The sequence below is a fragment of the Mirounga leonina genome, unplaced genomic scaffold (genome assembly GCF_011800145.1).
Source record: "Mirounga leonina isolate KUSES-001 unplaced genomic scaffold, KU_Mleo_1.0 Mir_152, whole genome shotgun sequence".
NCBI classification, from domain to species: Eukaryota; Metazoa; Chordata; class Mammalia; order Carnivora; family Phocidae; genus Mirounga; species Mirounga leonina.
Genome location: NW_023270380.1, coordinates 10,748,906 through 10,765,645, shown reverse-complemented (window position 1 = coordinate 10,765,645; position 16,740 = coordinate 10,748,906). Strand labels below are relative to the sequence as shown.

Here is a 16,740-nt window from a genome sequence, read left to right as displayed (position 1 = left end):
ATTATATATAATTAATTTATATAATTATTATATAATAAATATATATATTATATATATATAAATTATATATTTATATAATTTATATATTTATATATATATTTATATAATATATATATAATATATATTATATATATATTTAACCTTCAAAAGAATCATCCTGTGAGGATTCTATTTTCCACATTGACAGCTTGAGAAAACCAAGACTTCCCACAGCTAGTGAATGAGAAGCCAAAATTATAGCCCAGTGTTGTATGATACTAGAGAGTATGGTCAAGGTAGAATGGCTCTTGGAGTTTACCTGGACATGCCCCACAATGGATGTTTGAACCCTTTCTGCAACACTATGAAGAGACATAAATTCTCCAGGGAAAAAAAAGTCACTGCATTTTGAATTAGCCAATTGCTTCCTTGAGAAGTTTAGGAAATTCTTCCCTACCAGTGGTACTTATTCTGAGCTGTTTTTGTAGTTGCTGTTGTTGTTTTTAATATGCCTACTTTTGCTACCATTTATTATGAATGAAGAATTGTTTTAAATCTATAAACTAGTGTTCTTCCCTTTCAGCCTTCATAGCATTCTCTACAAATCCAGAGCTGGCTAAAAGGATTAAGATATTTTTTGCATTGGCTCCAGTCATCACGGTGAAATACACCCAAAGTCCTATGAAAAAATTCACAATTCTTTCCAGAGAAGTAGTCAAGGTATGTGACTCCTCCTCCAAGTTTAAATCTGTAGTAACTAAAACTAGCTCTATTTTCACTGATTTCAAGAGAAGAGAACCTTAGACAAAATGGCATTTTACAAGCTTCTGAGACTATAACAGATGTAAGATGTCCATGTAGATCTACTGATAATGTAATTTTACCAACAGGATTCAGGGAGCTCACTCCAATACCATTCTACCCTATTGTCTAAATGTCTATCAGGGGCTTCTATCCCATGTCATTCCTCACTCACAGATAAAGCAAATGTTGAGGTGATTAATTGATTTGTTTAATCTAGTAGGTTAAATTTCTCTCTAGTGACCCTTGCTTTTTTAGGAGCAATATGGAGGAGGAGTTAAGATCACAGCATGGCACCAGATGGCATGGGGTTGGATCCTAGCTAGCTGGGTAAATTTATCAAGACCTTAAATCTTTTGTGAATCATTTTCTTCACCCATAAAGAGGGAATGTTAATAGTTCCTACTCCTAGGACTGCTGTGAGGATTGAGTTCAGACTTGTGAATCCCTTAGAACCAGGTCTTGCATATTATAAGCCTTCAATTAATGTCACCTACTCATTGCTGTCATGATTTGCTTAGAACATACTTTCCCCATCACTAAAAGTCCAACCTTTTTTTTTTTTAAGATTTATTTATTTTAGAGAGAGAGAAAGAGAGTGAACATGAGCAAGAGGGGCAGAGGGAGAGAGAATCTGAAGCAGACTCCCCACTGAACTCGGAACCTGATGTGGGGGCTCAATCTCACAACCCTGAGACCACCTGAGCAGAAAGCAAGAGTCGGATCCTTAACCAACTGCACCACCCAGGCACCCCACTAAAAGTCCAACCTTACTCAACGGCCCACACTTCTTAGACTCTCAGTCTGTCAACTTCTCAAAATCTGGGCAATATCCTAAACTCCAGATTCTCTCTGTGTGCTAACAGCTAACTAATCTGATCAGTTACTCAGTTGAAGTGAATTGGTCCATGAACTTTAGTGTGTTTTCCTCTTATGGATTGATATGGGCTTCTCCTATTGCAGACTAAAAGTGATCATTGCATTCAGTGATTTCGATTAAAGCAGATGAAAGGAAGACCATTTTTACAGAAGCCAGGGATTCTGGCTTGTGAGAAATAAGTACATTAGCCCATGGTGATTCAATTCCATACCTATACAACCCAGAAAGACACAAATAAATAAAAAGATACTGTGTCCACAGATTGGAAAGACTAATATCACTAATGTGTCCGTACAACCCAGAGTGAACTGCAGATTCAGTGCTATCCCTATCAAAATTCCAATGGCAATTTTCACAGAAATAGAAAAAACTATCCTAAAATTTGTGCAGAAACAGAAAGACCCCAAATAGCCCAACCAATCTTGTGAAAGCAGGGCAAAAGTGGAGGCATCACACTTCCCAATTTCAAACTCTATTACAAAGCTATAGTAATCAAAACAGTATCTTACTAGCATAAAAACAGGTGCATAGACCAGTGGGATAAAATAGGGAGCAAGAAATAAGCCCACACTATGGTCAACTAATCTTTGACAAGGGTGCTATAAACACATAATGGCGAAAAGACAATCTCTTCAATACATGGTGTTAGGATAACTGGACAGCCACATGCAGAAGAATTAGGAACACCTGGTGGCTCAGTCAGTTGGGTGTCTGCCTTCGACTCAGGTCATGATTCCAGGGTCCTGGGATCGAACCCCACATTGGGATCCCTGCTCAGTGGGGAGCCTGCTTCTCCCTCTGCCTGTCGCTCTGCCTGTTTGTGCTCTCTCTCTCTCTCTCTCTGTCAAATAAATAAACAAAATCTTAAAAAAAAAAAAGAATTAAACTAAACCCCTATGTTACACCACTCACAAAAATTAACTCAAAGTGGATTAAAGACTTACACAGAAGATCTGAAACCATAAAACTGCTAGAAGAAAACATAGGGAAAAGGCTCCTTGACATTGGTCTTGCCACTGATTTTTCTGGATAAAACACCAAAAATACAGTCAATAAAAGCAAAAATCGCAAATGGGACTAACTAAAAAGCTTCAGCACAGCAAAGGTAGCAATCAATATATTGAAAATGCAGCCTACAGAATGGGAGAAAATATTTGCCAACCAAGTATCTGATAAGGGGTTAATAAACAAAATATACAAAATGCTCATATAATTCAATAGCCAAAAAGCAAGTAATCCAATTAAAAATGGGCAAAGGATAAGAACGCACATTTTTCCAAAGAAGACATGAAAATGGCCAATAGATACATGGAAAGATGCTCAACATCACTCATCATCAGGGAAATGCAAACCAAAACCACAGTGGGGTATTGCCTCACACTCATTAGATGGCTATTATCAAAAAGACAAGAAATGAATGTTGGCGAGGATGTTGAGAAAAGTGAACCCTTATACACTATTGGTGGAAATGTAAAAAAACAGTATAGACAAATTAAAATGGGAAAATTTTAAAGAACATTAAAAAGTCAAAAGAAAATAAGGAAATGCAGTCATTTGCAACCTAGATGAAACTAGGGGGCATAATGCTAAATGAAATAAGCCAGACAGGAAAGACAGATACTGTACTGAGTCACTTATAGGGAGCATCTAATATTAAAACCAATTTCATAGAAAAGGGGAATAGAATGGTGGTTAGTAGGGGCTGGAGGAGGAGGAAATGGGGAGATGTAGGTCAAAGTATGCAAACTTCCACTTATAATGTCTTTTAATGTCATTATTTAATGTCATTTATAATGTCATTAAATGTCATTTAATGTCTTATGGTATCAATTATTCCTCAATAAAGTTGAAAATGAATGAATGAGTAAAAAAAATGGGTAAGATCTGTCAAGTTGTTTTGGAGATTCATTGAGATGATATATGTTTAAGCATTATACCTGGCCTATAGCAGGTGTTCAGTAAGTACTGTCTAGTATTATTAATTGGGTTTATTTTATTTTTTTTAAAGATTTTATTTATTTATTCATGAGAGACAGAGAGAGAGGCAGAGGGAGAAGCAGGCTCCCAAGGAGCAGAGAGCCCGATGCGGGACTCGATCCCAGGACCCTGGGATCATGACCTGAGCCGAAGGCAGACGCTTAACCATCTGAGCCACCCAGGCGCCCCTAATTGGGTTTATTTTAGGTTCAACCTCAGCACTTGGTGCTTCAGATCTCCTGTTTACCAATTGCTTATCCTCTCCACCTCTCCCATCCCTTGTTTTGCCCCTGGGCATTTATGTGTTCTTACCCTTCTATCTTTTTTCTGACCTACAGCTTGCTTTGACCCTTTGCTCTTTATGTGTTTTCTATAATAGTAAGGGTTGTTCGTATTGTCTTCATTTCTTTCTTTCTTCTTTCTTTCTTTCTTTCTTTCTTTCTTTCTTTCTTTCTTTCTTTCTTTTGGGGCGTGGGGAGGAGCAGAAGGAGAGAGAGAATCCCAAGCAGGGTCCATGCTCAGCGCAGAGCCAGAGGTGGGCCTTGATCTCACGACCCAGGGATCATGACCTGAGCCAAAATCAAGAGTTGGACACTTAACCGCCTGAGCCACCTGGCGCCCTGTCTTCATATCTTAAAAGAAGAACCTGAGGCTCAAAGAGCCTAAGCACCCTGTCCCGAATGACCCAGCGAATGGGTGGTGGAACCAGAATTTGAACCCAGATCTGAGCAGGCCATCTATGGTCAATGTTCTTTCTTCTATGTAATTATTTACCCTCCTTTCCAATGCCAAACTGAAAAAGTCAGCTCTGGATTCTTATGCAGCTGTGTACACAGAGCCCAGCTCAGCAGTCCATTGTGAGCTGCATCCAGCCCATGTTCTGCTTGGCAAACCATGAGACCTGCCACGGGGCCACGTACCCAGAAGAAGGGATATCTTCTTAAATTAGAGCTAATGCAAGACTGCTATACTGTTATGTGACAAGCACACCCCCTCCAGAACCAACTTGGAATTACAGTCTACGAGTCATGTTGACCACGCTGTAGGAATGGGTGTTCTATGGCTGGCTGGCCTGCACTACTATCCTCTCTTTTTAGGTTAGGGTGAAGGAGCAATTATCTGTGCCTGGGTAAATATAATGGTAGTTTTGTTGCATTGCTCATGTGTGGGGGTAGAGGTAATGTGAAGTCAGAGACCGCCATGCTACTTCACCCTGTATTTGGAAACACCAGCAGTCAAAATAAAGAACAAGGGCCCTTTATGGCAGATATAACCTCTTTCTTCACATCATATTTTGATGGCTGGTCACATCTATGAACTGGCACTTCCTTTTCACATGGGTTTTCTGCCAAGTGTGGATGATGAAGATATTGGTAATGAGAAACAAAAATGTTTGCTGATTAAAACCAGACCCTGCTTTCTACTCTGATTACTTATTCATGTGCTAATCTATTTAGATTATTACACTTGAGAACATAGAAGAGATGCAAACATTCTTTAATTTTATTTTATTTAAAGATTTTATTTATTTATTTGACAGAGAGAGATAGAATGGGAACACAAGCAGGGGGAGTGGGAGAGGGAGAAGCAGGCTTCCCGCTGAGCAAGGAGCCCGGTACGGGACTTGATCCGAGGACCCTGGGATCATGACCTGAGCCGAAGGCAGACGCTTAACGACTGAGCCACCCAGGCTCCCTGCAAACATTCTATTAAAAGGTAAGTTCAGGGGCACCTGGCTAGCTCAGTCAGAAGAGCATGTGACTCTTGATCTCCGAGTTGTGAGTTTGAGCCCCATGTTGGGTGTAGAGGTTACTTAAAAATAAAATTTTTAGGGCTCCTGGGTGGCTCAGTCGATTAAGTGTCTAACCCTTGATTTTAGCTCAGGTCATGATCTCAGGGTTGTGAGATGAAGCCCCACATGTGGCTCCACACTGGGCATGGAGTCTGCTAAAGATTCTCTCTCTCTCTCTCTTTCTCCCTCTCCCTTTCCCCGCTACCACTCATACACATGCTCTCTCTCCCTCTCAAAAAAGAAAAAAAAAATTAAGTTTTAAAAATTAAAAAAATGTTTTTTAATTAAAAAAAATTTTTTTTAATCTTTCAAGTGTCCCAGTGATTGTGACAAAATGAATGAGAGGCCAGAATGAATTAGATAATGTCTGCCATGATTAATTACTGCTTTCTAGACCTAAAGAGGTTGATTTGAACTATTTTAACACATTGTAGTCTCTCTTTCTTTCTCCTTCCCTCTCTCTGGCAGGAAGGGGTATATGAAGTCACAGTATAGAATAGATAACCTTAATATTCCATGGGATACCAAATTCCATTAAATGAAGATGACCTTTGACCATATAAAGTAACCACTTTTCAAACTCAGAATTCAACCAACTATACCCAGTAGGAATTTACTGGTTCGAGTTTACCAAAGATACTGTGAGATCTCATCATGCACTAGTGCAATAAAAATAAATGCTAGTTGTTATTGTTCTTTGGTTGTAATTGGTAGTTAAAAAAGGCTTCCAGGAGAAAGAGAAGCCAGTTTTTATTACTGTAAATAGAATTTCCAAAAGGTTTAAGAATTTAAAAATATCTTTACAGGGGTTCCTGGGTGGCTCAGTTCGTTAAGTGTCTGACTTCAGCTCAGGTCATGATCTCAGGGTCCTGGGATGGAGCTACCAGGCTCTGCGCTCAACAGGGAGTCTGCTTGTCTCTCTCCCTCTCCCTCTGCCCCTCCTGCCGCTCATGCTTTCTCTCTCTCTTTCTCTCAAATAAATACATAAAATCTTTTTTAAAACACTTTCATCTTTGTATCTAATTTAAGATTATAAAGCTAGTTATTGTGAAACAGACAAGATTCATCTTCTATGCACAGGAATGAGATATGAATTTGTGTCCTAATTCGAAGGGATTCCTAAAGTTCAGAAAGTAAATTCAACTCACTGGCAACATTGCCTGAAATTCCACTAGTAGAGATTGATTTTGCGGGGGTTAAGCTTTTGCTTCTGGAAGAGTTCGCTAGAATATTCTGGAATGATCATTCACTAATTATAATAGTAGTTATTGTTTGGGGAATGTTAAGTAGATTCTAGAAACTGTAGTAGGCTCCTTTTAAACATGACCTATTATCTTTACACAGTCTTACATAGTGCATATTAATTTTCCATTTCATTATCCATTTCCAGATAATAGAAATGAAATACTTTCTTAAGGTATAAGAGACAGAATCCAGAATTGAGCCAAAGTATCCCTGACTCCAAAGACTTACCAATTTCCTACAGGGGCTAGTTTTTCAGGGCACGTTCCCAAAACACAGCAAGTAGAGGATCTTGGGAAAAGGCATCAAGAGGAGAGTTGGGAAGACCAACAAGGTGGGTTGGGAGAACCAAAAACAAAATTTAACAGGCCTCTCTGTTTCACTGAAGACTAGCATAGAGCAGATACCACTGCTGTCCAGCCCTTGTCTGAGTTATCACTCACTTTCCACTTTTGGCATCCATATCCGTGAAATTTGATGGTATCTTACATTGATCTTGCAGGCTTTATTTGGTGACAAGATGTTCTACCCTCATACATTTTTTGACCAATTCATTGCCACCAAGGTGTGCAACCAGAAGCTATTTCGTCATATTTGCAGCAACTTCCTATTTACTTTGAGTGGATTTGATCCCCAAAACTTAAACGTGGTATGTGTAAGTAGTCGGAGCCAAGAAAACAATTGTTTTGTTGCACAGAGGTGAGGAGAGTTTGTACTGAATCACGTGGAAATCACATCTCAATGGCTTTTTATTTATTTTTTTTTTTTTTGGTCTCCTGAATTGAAGTTACATGTTGGTGGTTTCCAGCCAAAGCTGGGGAGTCCACCTGCTTTAGTAGGAGGATCTGCGAAGAAGGCTTGGCCATTGAACATTCTCACCAACTCTTGCTGTTGGCCAAAGTGCCGCCATTGAAAAATCCTTCACTTACACTAAGACAATGATTTTGAAATTTATCTTGCTGTGCTTAAACCTTATTCCAGACCTACTAAAGTAGAATCTCAGGGAGTAAGCTCAGGCATCTGTATTTTTTAAACATAGGTGATGTTTTCCACTTTCATAGGTGATTTGGAAATCGTCATTTTGTGAACCACTTACTTCTTTAATCCAAAGGGACTAAGGGATGGCTTTCCAATGATAGGTATTGATTCACTGTTCAAGGGACACCGAGAGGGATAAGCTGGGATTCCTGGTGAGTCCTCTCCAACTGAAATCCTTTTCTTCCTCGGTCACCACTAGCTGACCCAAAGAGTCGGAGAGGGAGGAGGGGAAGCTACTGTTTACTTCCCCTGCCAGAGAGGGGTATCTTCGAAACCACAGGCAGGACTAAGCTGAAAATGGTCTTCGACTATCTCACAGACTTCTGCCCAGAGTCTAGTCTCCCTCTGTTAGTGGAAGGTACTGATTAACACTTTTCTTGCTTTCAAGCAAGATTTCTAAAAGGCCATTTATGGAAAGTATGCCCTAGTCACTGGCTTTTCACATTCCTTCTCTACATTGTTCTCAGTTTATAGAAGGGAACTGTGCTTGCCCATCACTTCGATGGAAGCATATCATGGAGGCAGAGCTAAGTAAGAAGACCTTTAAGCACACACAATAAAGATCACCTCAAAAGCACCCTCTCAACATGGACCAAGAGTTTGCTAAAGAAAGACTTCACAAAATGGCCCCCTTGAACATTCACTGAGGGCCTTCATTATACATTTTTACAGTCAGATTGCCCTTTTTTTTCACTGTTGGGGACCATCCTATGGAATACTGTAGTCTCTACAGGATGTTTATTTGAGTGGAGGATCAGCAGGGATGCACAAGTAGAGTTTGTGGAACTTTGAAGAAATACACATGTCCAGAACTCACCCCTAGAGATTTTGATATCGATTCAGTAGGTTTGGGTAGGTCACGAGGGGTTATTTATTATTATTTTTTTTAAAAACTCCGTGTGTTTCTATGCTCACTTTGGTGGAAAAGTATAACTATGTATACTAAAAAAAAAGCAATGGAAAGTATAAAAAAATCAAGTTTTTTTTTTAATCCAGAAAAAATCTAGATGTTAATGGAAGTTACAATACTGGAAGGATTATGCTTGTCAAACTTTCAGAGAGCCCTGTAGAATATTTACTATGTTGTTAAAATCAGAGAGCAAACATTCAGATCTTTTCTCAATGTCTCATGATAAACAACTCTCTCAGGACGTCCTTTGGGACTTAACGCAGGGTGAGGAAGGGCACTGGGGCTTTTATCCCTTGGGTTAAAAGGGTTCCTGGACCTGTCTGACATGAGGCTGGAGAGAAAAGGTGTGTTAGCACCTTTGACCAGCAGGATGCCCTCTGGACTTTAGGAAGGCTGCACAGGACAGACTAGAGCCAAGGGAGGAGAAAGTTCTTCAAGAGGGTATGGTACAGGTTTATTCCTGAGAGAGAGAGAGAATACTCACAGTTATCTGTGGGGTGGTCACATGATTAGCCTCCAGATGAGAAATAATCTCTTTCTTTTGCAGAGTCGCTTGGATGTTTATTTGGCCCAGAGCTCCGCGGGCACCTCTGTTCAGAATATGCTGCACTGGGCCCAGGTACGAACTTCCTATTTCTGAAATGAGGCACATGCAGGTCTCTGAGACCCCTGAGGAGCGCTTTCCCAGAGCCCACCACAGGGTGTGCTGGCACCTGCTGCTGTCAGATTGATGCTTCTGGAATCAGCATCAGCTCGCTTTGACTTCCTGTTCTCTCTTCTGTTCATCGTGTCCTCAGTAGCGTCTGCTGTATGGGCCTGCTTCCCACAGATTTTGACTGAACTCTGATTTTTGGATCCCTCCAAACTGCCTTTTCTAGGGAAAGCTTGTATTTCCTCTTTTGGAAAATTGTCAGTTCTAACAGAACTTTATATACCATGACATGGGCTATTCCAGAAAGATCTGCTCAGCCTCCTATTGGCATGTGGGCCATTTCACAGTATGGAAATCATGCTTTATTCTGAGCAAATTAAATGTTAGAGAAGGACTAAAGTAGATTAATGGTTTCTGGTTTTACCCTCAGTTTAAATTTTTTGTGTGTTCTACTGTATCACTCAATATTCAGCAAGTTCAGAGGTAAGGCACATTCAACTGGTATAGCTTTCTGAGCCAAATATGTATGAACCTGTCTGTGTATGGGGGGAGGGGGGATAGGGAGAAGGAGAAAAAGGTCTTCCCAGAGTTATAATGTATCTGAGATCCTAGGAATCTGCACTTTAACCTCCACCCTAGTAAACTTGTTCTGTGCTTTAAGGTTGAGAAGCACTGCTGTACATAGCCTGAAATACTAGTTGAGGATTTCTGAACTCCTTTGAAGAGTTCCACCCCCTAGGAGATAAGCCTTCAGGTTCCTGCAGGAAGAAGGATGTTCAGGACATAGGGCCTCCTCCCAGTGAGGAGACAGATGGAGCCCGTGATGAGCATGGCCTTCATGTTTCAATCTCACGTTTACTGAGCACTTACTATGTGTTCTTGCTACTCATACATGTGATTTCATTCAGTCTCACTGAATTCTGATAACAGTCTTTCCATGGAGGCTTTGAGACCCCCATTCTACAAATGTCCTCACCAGTCCCTTACTCATCTCCCAGCTGACTGCTCTTCAAAAGATCTCTTCCCCTGTGACAGAAGGTCCTCTTCAAGACAGAAATAAGTCAGGAGGATGGGGGAAGGAGATGAGATAAAATACGAGGTCATAAGTTATGCAGACAGGTAAGGCAAGGGTGATGATGCTGATGTTGATAGTGGTAATTTTGAGTCTTCTTAGGTGTTATACACTTTATAGGCATTACCCTATTTATTTATTTTACCTTATTGCATTACCCTATTTAATCTCCACAACCCTATGAGGAGAATGGTGTCATTCCCATTTCACAGACGAGAATTAGGGAAGATAAATAACTTGGCATGAATCACAGATGCAATAATCCTTTAAGCCTGGATTCAAACCAGCTCTGTTTGCTGCTAGAACCCGAGGACCTAACTAGTCCACGATACTGCTTCCCATTGTCAAAAACCTGCAAAATTCCAACAGCAGCAGACTACTGCCTCTGTCCTTAGAAATCACAAGGGGAATAATTTTAAACTAAAAATCCGGATTAAATCAACGAGGGTGGAAAAAAAAATCTGAGATTCAAGTTAAGAAAAAAATCTTTGGAAGAGCCTGAGAATCATTTCATGAAGTGCTTGAGGCAAATGTGAACGTTATCTGCCTCCATCTGACATGGGTGGCAAATCACTGAAGAAGGAGCCCTTCGGCATAGAGGCTTATGAATGTTTCCATTCTAATAGCTGAAGCCTAAGCATGAAAATGCAAATATGGGCATGCGTGTTGTCCCAGACACTGAGCCTGTGGCCACAGGACAGATGACATGGGGGCAGGCTGCTTGACCACGTAATGGGGGACAGCAACACTGTACCTCAAATAGAAAGCACTGAGGATACTCTGAGTGAACATTCCTCTCAATAGCAACAAAAACATTTAAGAATAAGGAATATGGTCATAATATCCTAGACCACCTGGCAAGAATAACGTACAAAGCTGTTTTTATGTTAAAACAGTCACTTTTCAATGTAGGAGATGTACAGCTGGTGCCTTTTAAAAAAAATATTTAAATTCCTGGAGCTAAGATATTCAAGAATCATTCCATCCAGCATCCTTGTGAACATTTCATAAACATTAGAACATTTAAGGACATTGCTGTCTGAGGATTTTCACAGGAGAAGTATGGGGGAGGGGATTAAAAGACTGTCAATCTGTGAATTAGTATATCAATATTTATCATTTATATTATCTGGTTTATTCCTCTTTATTGGGTTTTAGCTCTTGTGCCGAAAGAGTGGGATGTGATGTCATCCTCTTTGTATATTTTCTGTTTATTGTCTTTCAATGTATGTTGTTTTCTTATATCATTGTAATGCATTTTTATTTTGATTTTATTATAGGCTGCTAATTCTGGTCTGTTCCAAGCTTTTGACTGGGGAAACCCTGATCAGAACATGATACACTTTCACCAGGTACAAAGATGACAATAATCATCAATAGCACCTGCAAGCGAACTAATAAAGTAGTATCCACTCCCTAAGCACCAACACTATGCCAGATATTTTATATCGATCAGATGCTACTTATTGGTTTCTTGCATGTTCCATATCATTACTTTTGATCCTCATAAGGACCTTGCGAGGCAAATATGATTGTCTTCACTTTGCAGAGGCTCAGAGAGGTTACGTAAATTGTCAAAATTATTTACTAGTAATGAACCAGAGGAGCCCAGGGGTTCCTGGATTTTATGTCCATTCTTCTTCCACTGCTCTTATTCCTTCTCAAAAAAGAGAAACTCTCAGCACTTTGGGACAGTTCTTTGGGATGCCATGTACTATACTCATTTAAAAAAAACAAACAATATATGGATCATTAAAGATAAACCAGACAGAAATATCACTCTTAGAAAAAAAATACTGTTATCTGCCAGAGAACGGTGTGTTAAGATATTGCTTGACACAATCTCTGAAAAATTTGGAGCCAAAGTTCTATATTAAATGACGATATGTTGTGTTCTATTTGTTGTTCTTTTTTCCAGTACTTATAAGGAAATCCGTACATGGTTTTGGCTGCGTGCTGATAGACTGAGCTCAAATTAAACAAGTAGTCATCAAAGATACATGAGTTTTTCAAGTCAGGGATGTGGAAAAATTTGAATTTTTTTAAAAAGCAAATTTTCAGTGCTACCCTAACTGCAGTAGTGAAAATGCATAATTTTGGCTGGGGTGAAAAATCTGATTTTTCTCCCAAACTGCTATAGTTTTCTCCTGAACTGCTAACCACACACAGACTCACCCACTACGACCAAGTACCATTTACTCTTGTAATTAACCAATTCCTCGTCCTAGCAAGAGTAGATAGTTGCTAAAAGGAAAGTGTCTTGGATGATGAGCTTACCTGTGGGACTCAGGTATCAATTTGGTTAAGAGCTGAGTCACAGGGCTTAGCTTTACCATTGTGCTTGCACATCTTCAGAAGACGGAGTGATTCAAGTTCATTTACAAATCTTTTGCTTGGGACCTTGGGGGAATAATGGAAAACCCCAAACAAACTGTGGCTGAACAACATGCATGTGTAAAAAGCAATCACTTTCGTCACAAGTATAAGTAAGACCCATAAATTAGACAGGCGTGATTATCAATGTAATCACCAATCCTTTATGATTACGAAAGTAAAAAAGAATTTCTTGGCCCAAAGCCAACACGTCTTATTTGCATCCTGAATTTTCATATGCATTTTTGCTTTGCCATCTTCTGGGCCCCCTTTCATCCTTCACAGGGTCCTCATTGCAGAGGGGCTCCGCAGGCCCATTCTCTTGCCATAAACCTTGCTTATATGTACTGCTCCCTCTGGGTTGTGCTGTCTCTCTATTCTTTACCTCTCTCCATCTTTGCATCCGAGTATTTGTGCTCTGTATGATCCCGCCAAGAAAACCAGAGTCAGGAAAAGCATGCCTCTTCTTTGCCTTTGGGGCACTGCGCGGGCTCTCCTGAGCCCTTCTGCTCACATGCACTGCTGGTGGTGAGCGCCCATTTGCACTCACAGGCTTCTCTGCTTTTCTCACTTCCTGTTGTAGCTACACCTTCTCATTGACCACTTGCTTCTAAGCCCAAGGCCATGGTCTCCCAGCAGTATAGGGTACGCAGGATACCCGTAAGATATTTAGTAACGCAAAGACCCAGACACCAACGCATCCAGGGCCAGTGACCTCGGTGATGAGTAACCCAGTGCTCTCTGCCTGAATACCACCCTGCCCGGAGAACTCCTGGTGCACATTCGCCAAGTTGGGGACCTCCCCCGGTGCCCTTCCGGTCTAGGAAAGCTCTCCCCAGCAAGGTTATAAGTGCCTAAGGATCTTTTGTCCATATAACCTTTTCTTCCTAATCTTGCTGCCAAAATTAATGATGGTGTATTTTCTTTTTTAAAGATATACTTAGTTGTTTTTAGAAAGAGAGAGAGAGCACGAACAGGAGGGGCAGAGAGAGGGGACGAGAGAGGGAGAGAATCTCAAGCAGGCTGTGCTCTGAGCATGGAGCCTGATGCAGGGCCTCGATCTTTTGACCCCAGGATAAGGATCTGAGCCGAAACCAAGAGTTTGACGCTTAATCAAGTGTACCACTCAGGCGCCCCAACGGTGGTGTACTAATCTGCTCACGCTGCCATAAAAAAAAAAAAAAAAATACTGTAGACTGAGTGGCTTAAACAATAGAAATTTATTTCTCATAGTCCTGGAGGCTGGAAGTCCAAGGTCAGGGTGCCGGCAGGTGGGGTTCTGGTGAGGACCCTCTTCCTGGCTTGCCAAGGGCCGCCTTCTGGCCACACGCTCACATAACCTTTCCTCTGTGTTTGTGCTTGGAGACAGATCTCTCTCTTCCCCTTCCTATAAGGCTGCCAGTCCTACTGGGTTAGGACCCAGCCCTTATGACCTCATTTAACCTTAATTCCCTCCTAAGAGCCTTATCTACACTTACAGTCAAAGTAGTGGTTAAGGTCTCCATATACGAATTTTGAGAAAACACAATTCAGTCCACAGACTCTGGTGGCAGTCCATAATCTTCCAGTTGCAGATAGCAGAAGACAACTTTATTTTAGGTTTAAAAAATATATACCGCTTTACTGAGCTAAAAAGTGTGGTGGGAAATTAATAATAAATGGGAACTTAAATACTGTCCTCCAGCCTCTCCTGCTCCCTCAACTCCTCCCTCTCTCTCCTACTTCTGCTTGCGTATGCTCTTTCCCTTCTTAGGCTGTTTTAAATATAGTAGTAAAATGGTGCCTGGATGTACTTAGCTCATAGCGTTCTTTCAACGGCAAACCCAAAGAAAAAGCCAGTATTTTTCTCAATCGCTCTAGCCAAAAGTTCCAGAGAACTCTGGCCTGGTTTTAGCCATGAACTCATCTCTCATCCAGTCATGGAGGCCAGAAGGATGATGGACTGATTGGCCTGGCCTGGTCATCCTGGCCCGCTGAGGAGCTAGGGGATGGGATTTGTTGGATCCACATGAGAAAGGCTGTATAACCAGAGAGACGGGGCAAGAGATTAATACCACAGCCACTCTTATCTGGGACAGGCTGGCTCCTTCCTAACCTCATATTTCAAATGTTTTCATCCGTTGGTCTCAGTGCTCCCCCAAGAGCCTGCTCAAGTGTCAATAATCCCCCTAGTCGAGATTTCTGCATATGAGGAGAGGTATTTACATTTATCCAATCCATAAATACATCTATTTTGTTGGAAAAGGACATACTCTCCATGCAAGCACTACTAGAAAGATGGTCCTCATAGAAATAACGGTCCCCTTCCCCTAGGATTCTTTCCTATTTTCCCCCCAAGTGCAAATCAGGAATAAAACAGTTGTGATTTTTTGGTTTGTTTGTTCCCAATTTAAATTATTGCATGAAAGTGTTTTTAATTACTTTTAACATTTTAGTGTCTATATATCACTAAGTGTATTCTAACTGCACACTTTGAGCATTTGAAGAACTTGCTTCACAATTAATACTGAATGTTACTTCCATAAGGTGGTTTTCTGTAAAAACTGTTTTTTTTTTTTCTCTATCTCTTTAACTGTAATTAGCTTACACCTCCCTTATACGACATTACAAAGATGGAGGTGCCAACAGCTGTGTGGAGCGGAGGACATGACCGTGTGGCTGATGTCAGGGACGTTGAGAATTTACTCCCTAAAATTACCAGGCTTATTTATTACAAGTTGATTCCACACTACAATCATGTGGATTTTTACCTTGGACAGGATGCACCCCAGGAAATTTACCAAGACCTTATTAGACTGATGGATGAATGTTTGCAAAATTAAATGCATTTTCCTTTCTCTAAGCAAGTGGATTTTCAAAATAACAACGTGGCAGACAAACCCTAAGGTGATCCCTCCAGTGACCTTCACCTCCTAGTGTCCACGTGTTGGTGCAATCCTCTCTCCTTGATTATGGGAGGGCCCTGAGACTTGCTTCTGGCCAACAGAATTGGCAAAGGTGCTGGACCCTTGGTTAGATCATGTTTATGGCAAAGGTGATGGGACGTCACTTCCTGATTGCATTATATTATATGAGAACTCCATGTAAGTAGACTGGAGAAGGGATTCCCCTTGTTGGCTTGAAGAAGTAACCAATATGTGCAGGAAGCCTACACGGCAAGGAACTGTGTGTGACCTCTAGGATCTACAGGTGGGCTCCAGCCGACAACCAGCAAACAACAGGATTCTCAGTCATACAGCTTCAAGATGAATTACATCTAGATCCTGGATGAGCTTGGAAGCCTGTTATTCCCCAGTGAAGCCTCCAGTTGAGAAAGCAGGCTGGCCACAACTCGTCTGCAGCCCGGGGGGTCCCTGAGCAGAGGAAGTAGCTGGGCCATGTCCAGACTGCTGACCCAAAGCAAGAGTGAGAAAATAAACATATTCTTTTAAACCACCACGTTTGTGGTAATTTCTTATCAACAATAGTAAACTACTATTGATAGTACTAATAAACTATTATTATTATTATTATTTTGTCTCTTTGGTTAAAAGCTTGAGAGACCCTGTTCCTTATTACCTTTATTTCCTTATTTCTCTTGTTTTGATGAACTTCCTTAAACACTTCTTGTTTTGCAGATCTGCTAGCTATCGATTCGCAGTGTTTGTCTGAAAAAGTCTTTGTTTTACCATCATTTAAGGTCGAATTATATTCCATTATATGTATGCATTAGGTAGATCTTCTTTATCCATTCATCTATCAATGGACATTTAGGTGGTTTCCATATCTTGGCCATTGCGAATAACGTCGGGACGAGCTTGGAAGTACGCGTATCTTTTCAAGATGCTAATTTTAATTCTTTTGAATGTATGCCCAGAAGTGTGATTGCTGGATCATGTAGTAGATCTGTTTTTAATTTTTTGAGGAACTTCTATACCATTGTCTACAGCAGCTGCACCATTTTATATTCCCACCAATGGTTTAATTCCTCTGCATCCTCACCAACACTTCTCTTTTGTCTTCTGTTTTATTAATAGTAGTATTG

The 16,740-nt window shown here is 40.7% G+C and overlaps 1 protein-coding gene across 1 annotated transcript in view; it reads left to right on the top strand.

The window, feature by feature from the left end:
• LIPK (lipase family member K) overlaps positions 1-15,538 on the top strand; it is a 37,654-nt gene extending 22,116 nt beyond the window's left edge. The window contains exons 6-10 of the mRNA XM_035008382.1: positions 563-699; positions 7,174-7,320; positions 9,167-9,238; positions 11,624-11,695; positions 15,299-15,538. Of these exons, the coding sequence (XP_034864273.1) occupies positions 563-699; positions 7,174-7,320; positions 9,167-9,238; positions 11,624-11,695; positions 15,299-15,538 (668 nt within the window). The remainder of the gene's footprint in view (positions 1-562; positions 700-7,173; positions 7,321-9,166; positions 9,239-11,623; positions 11,696-15,298) is intronic.
• The last annotated feature ends 1,202 nt before the right edge of the window (positions 15,539-16,740 follow it).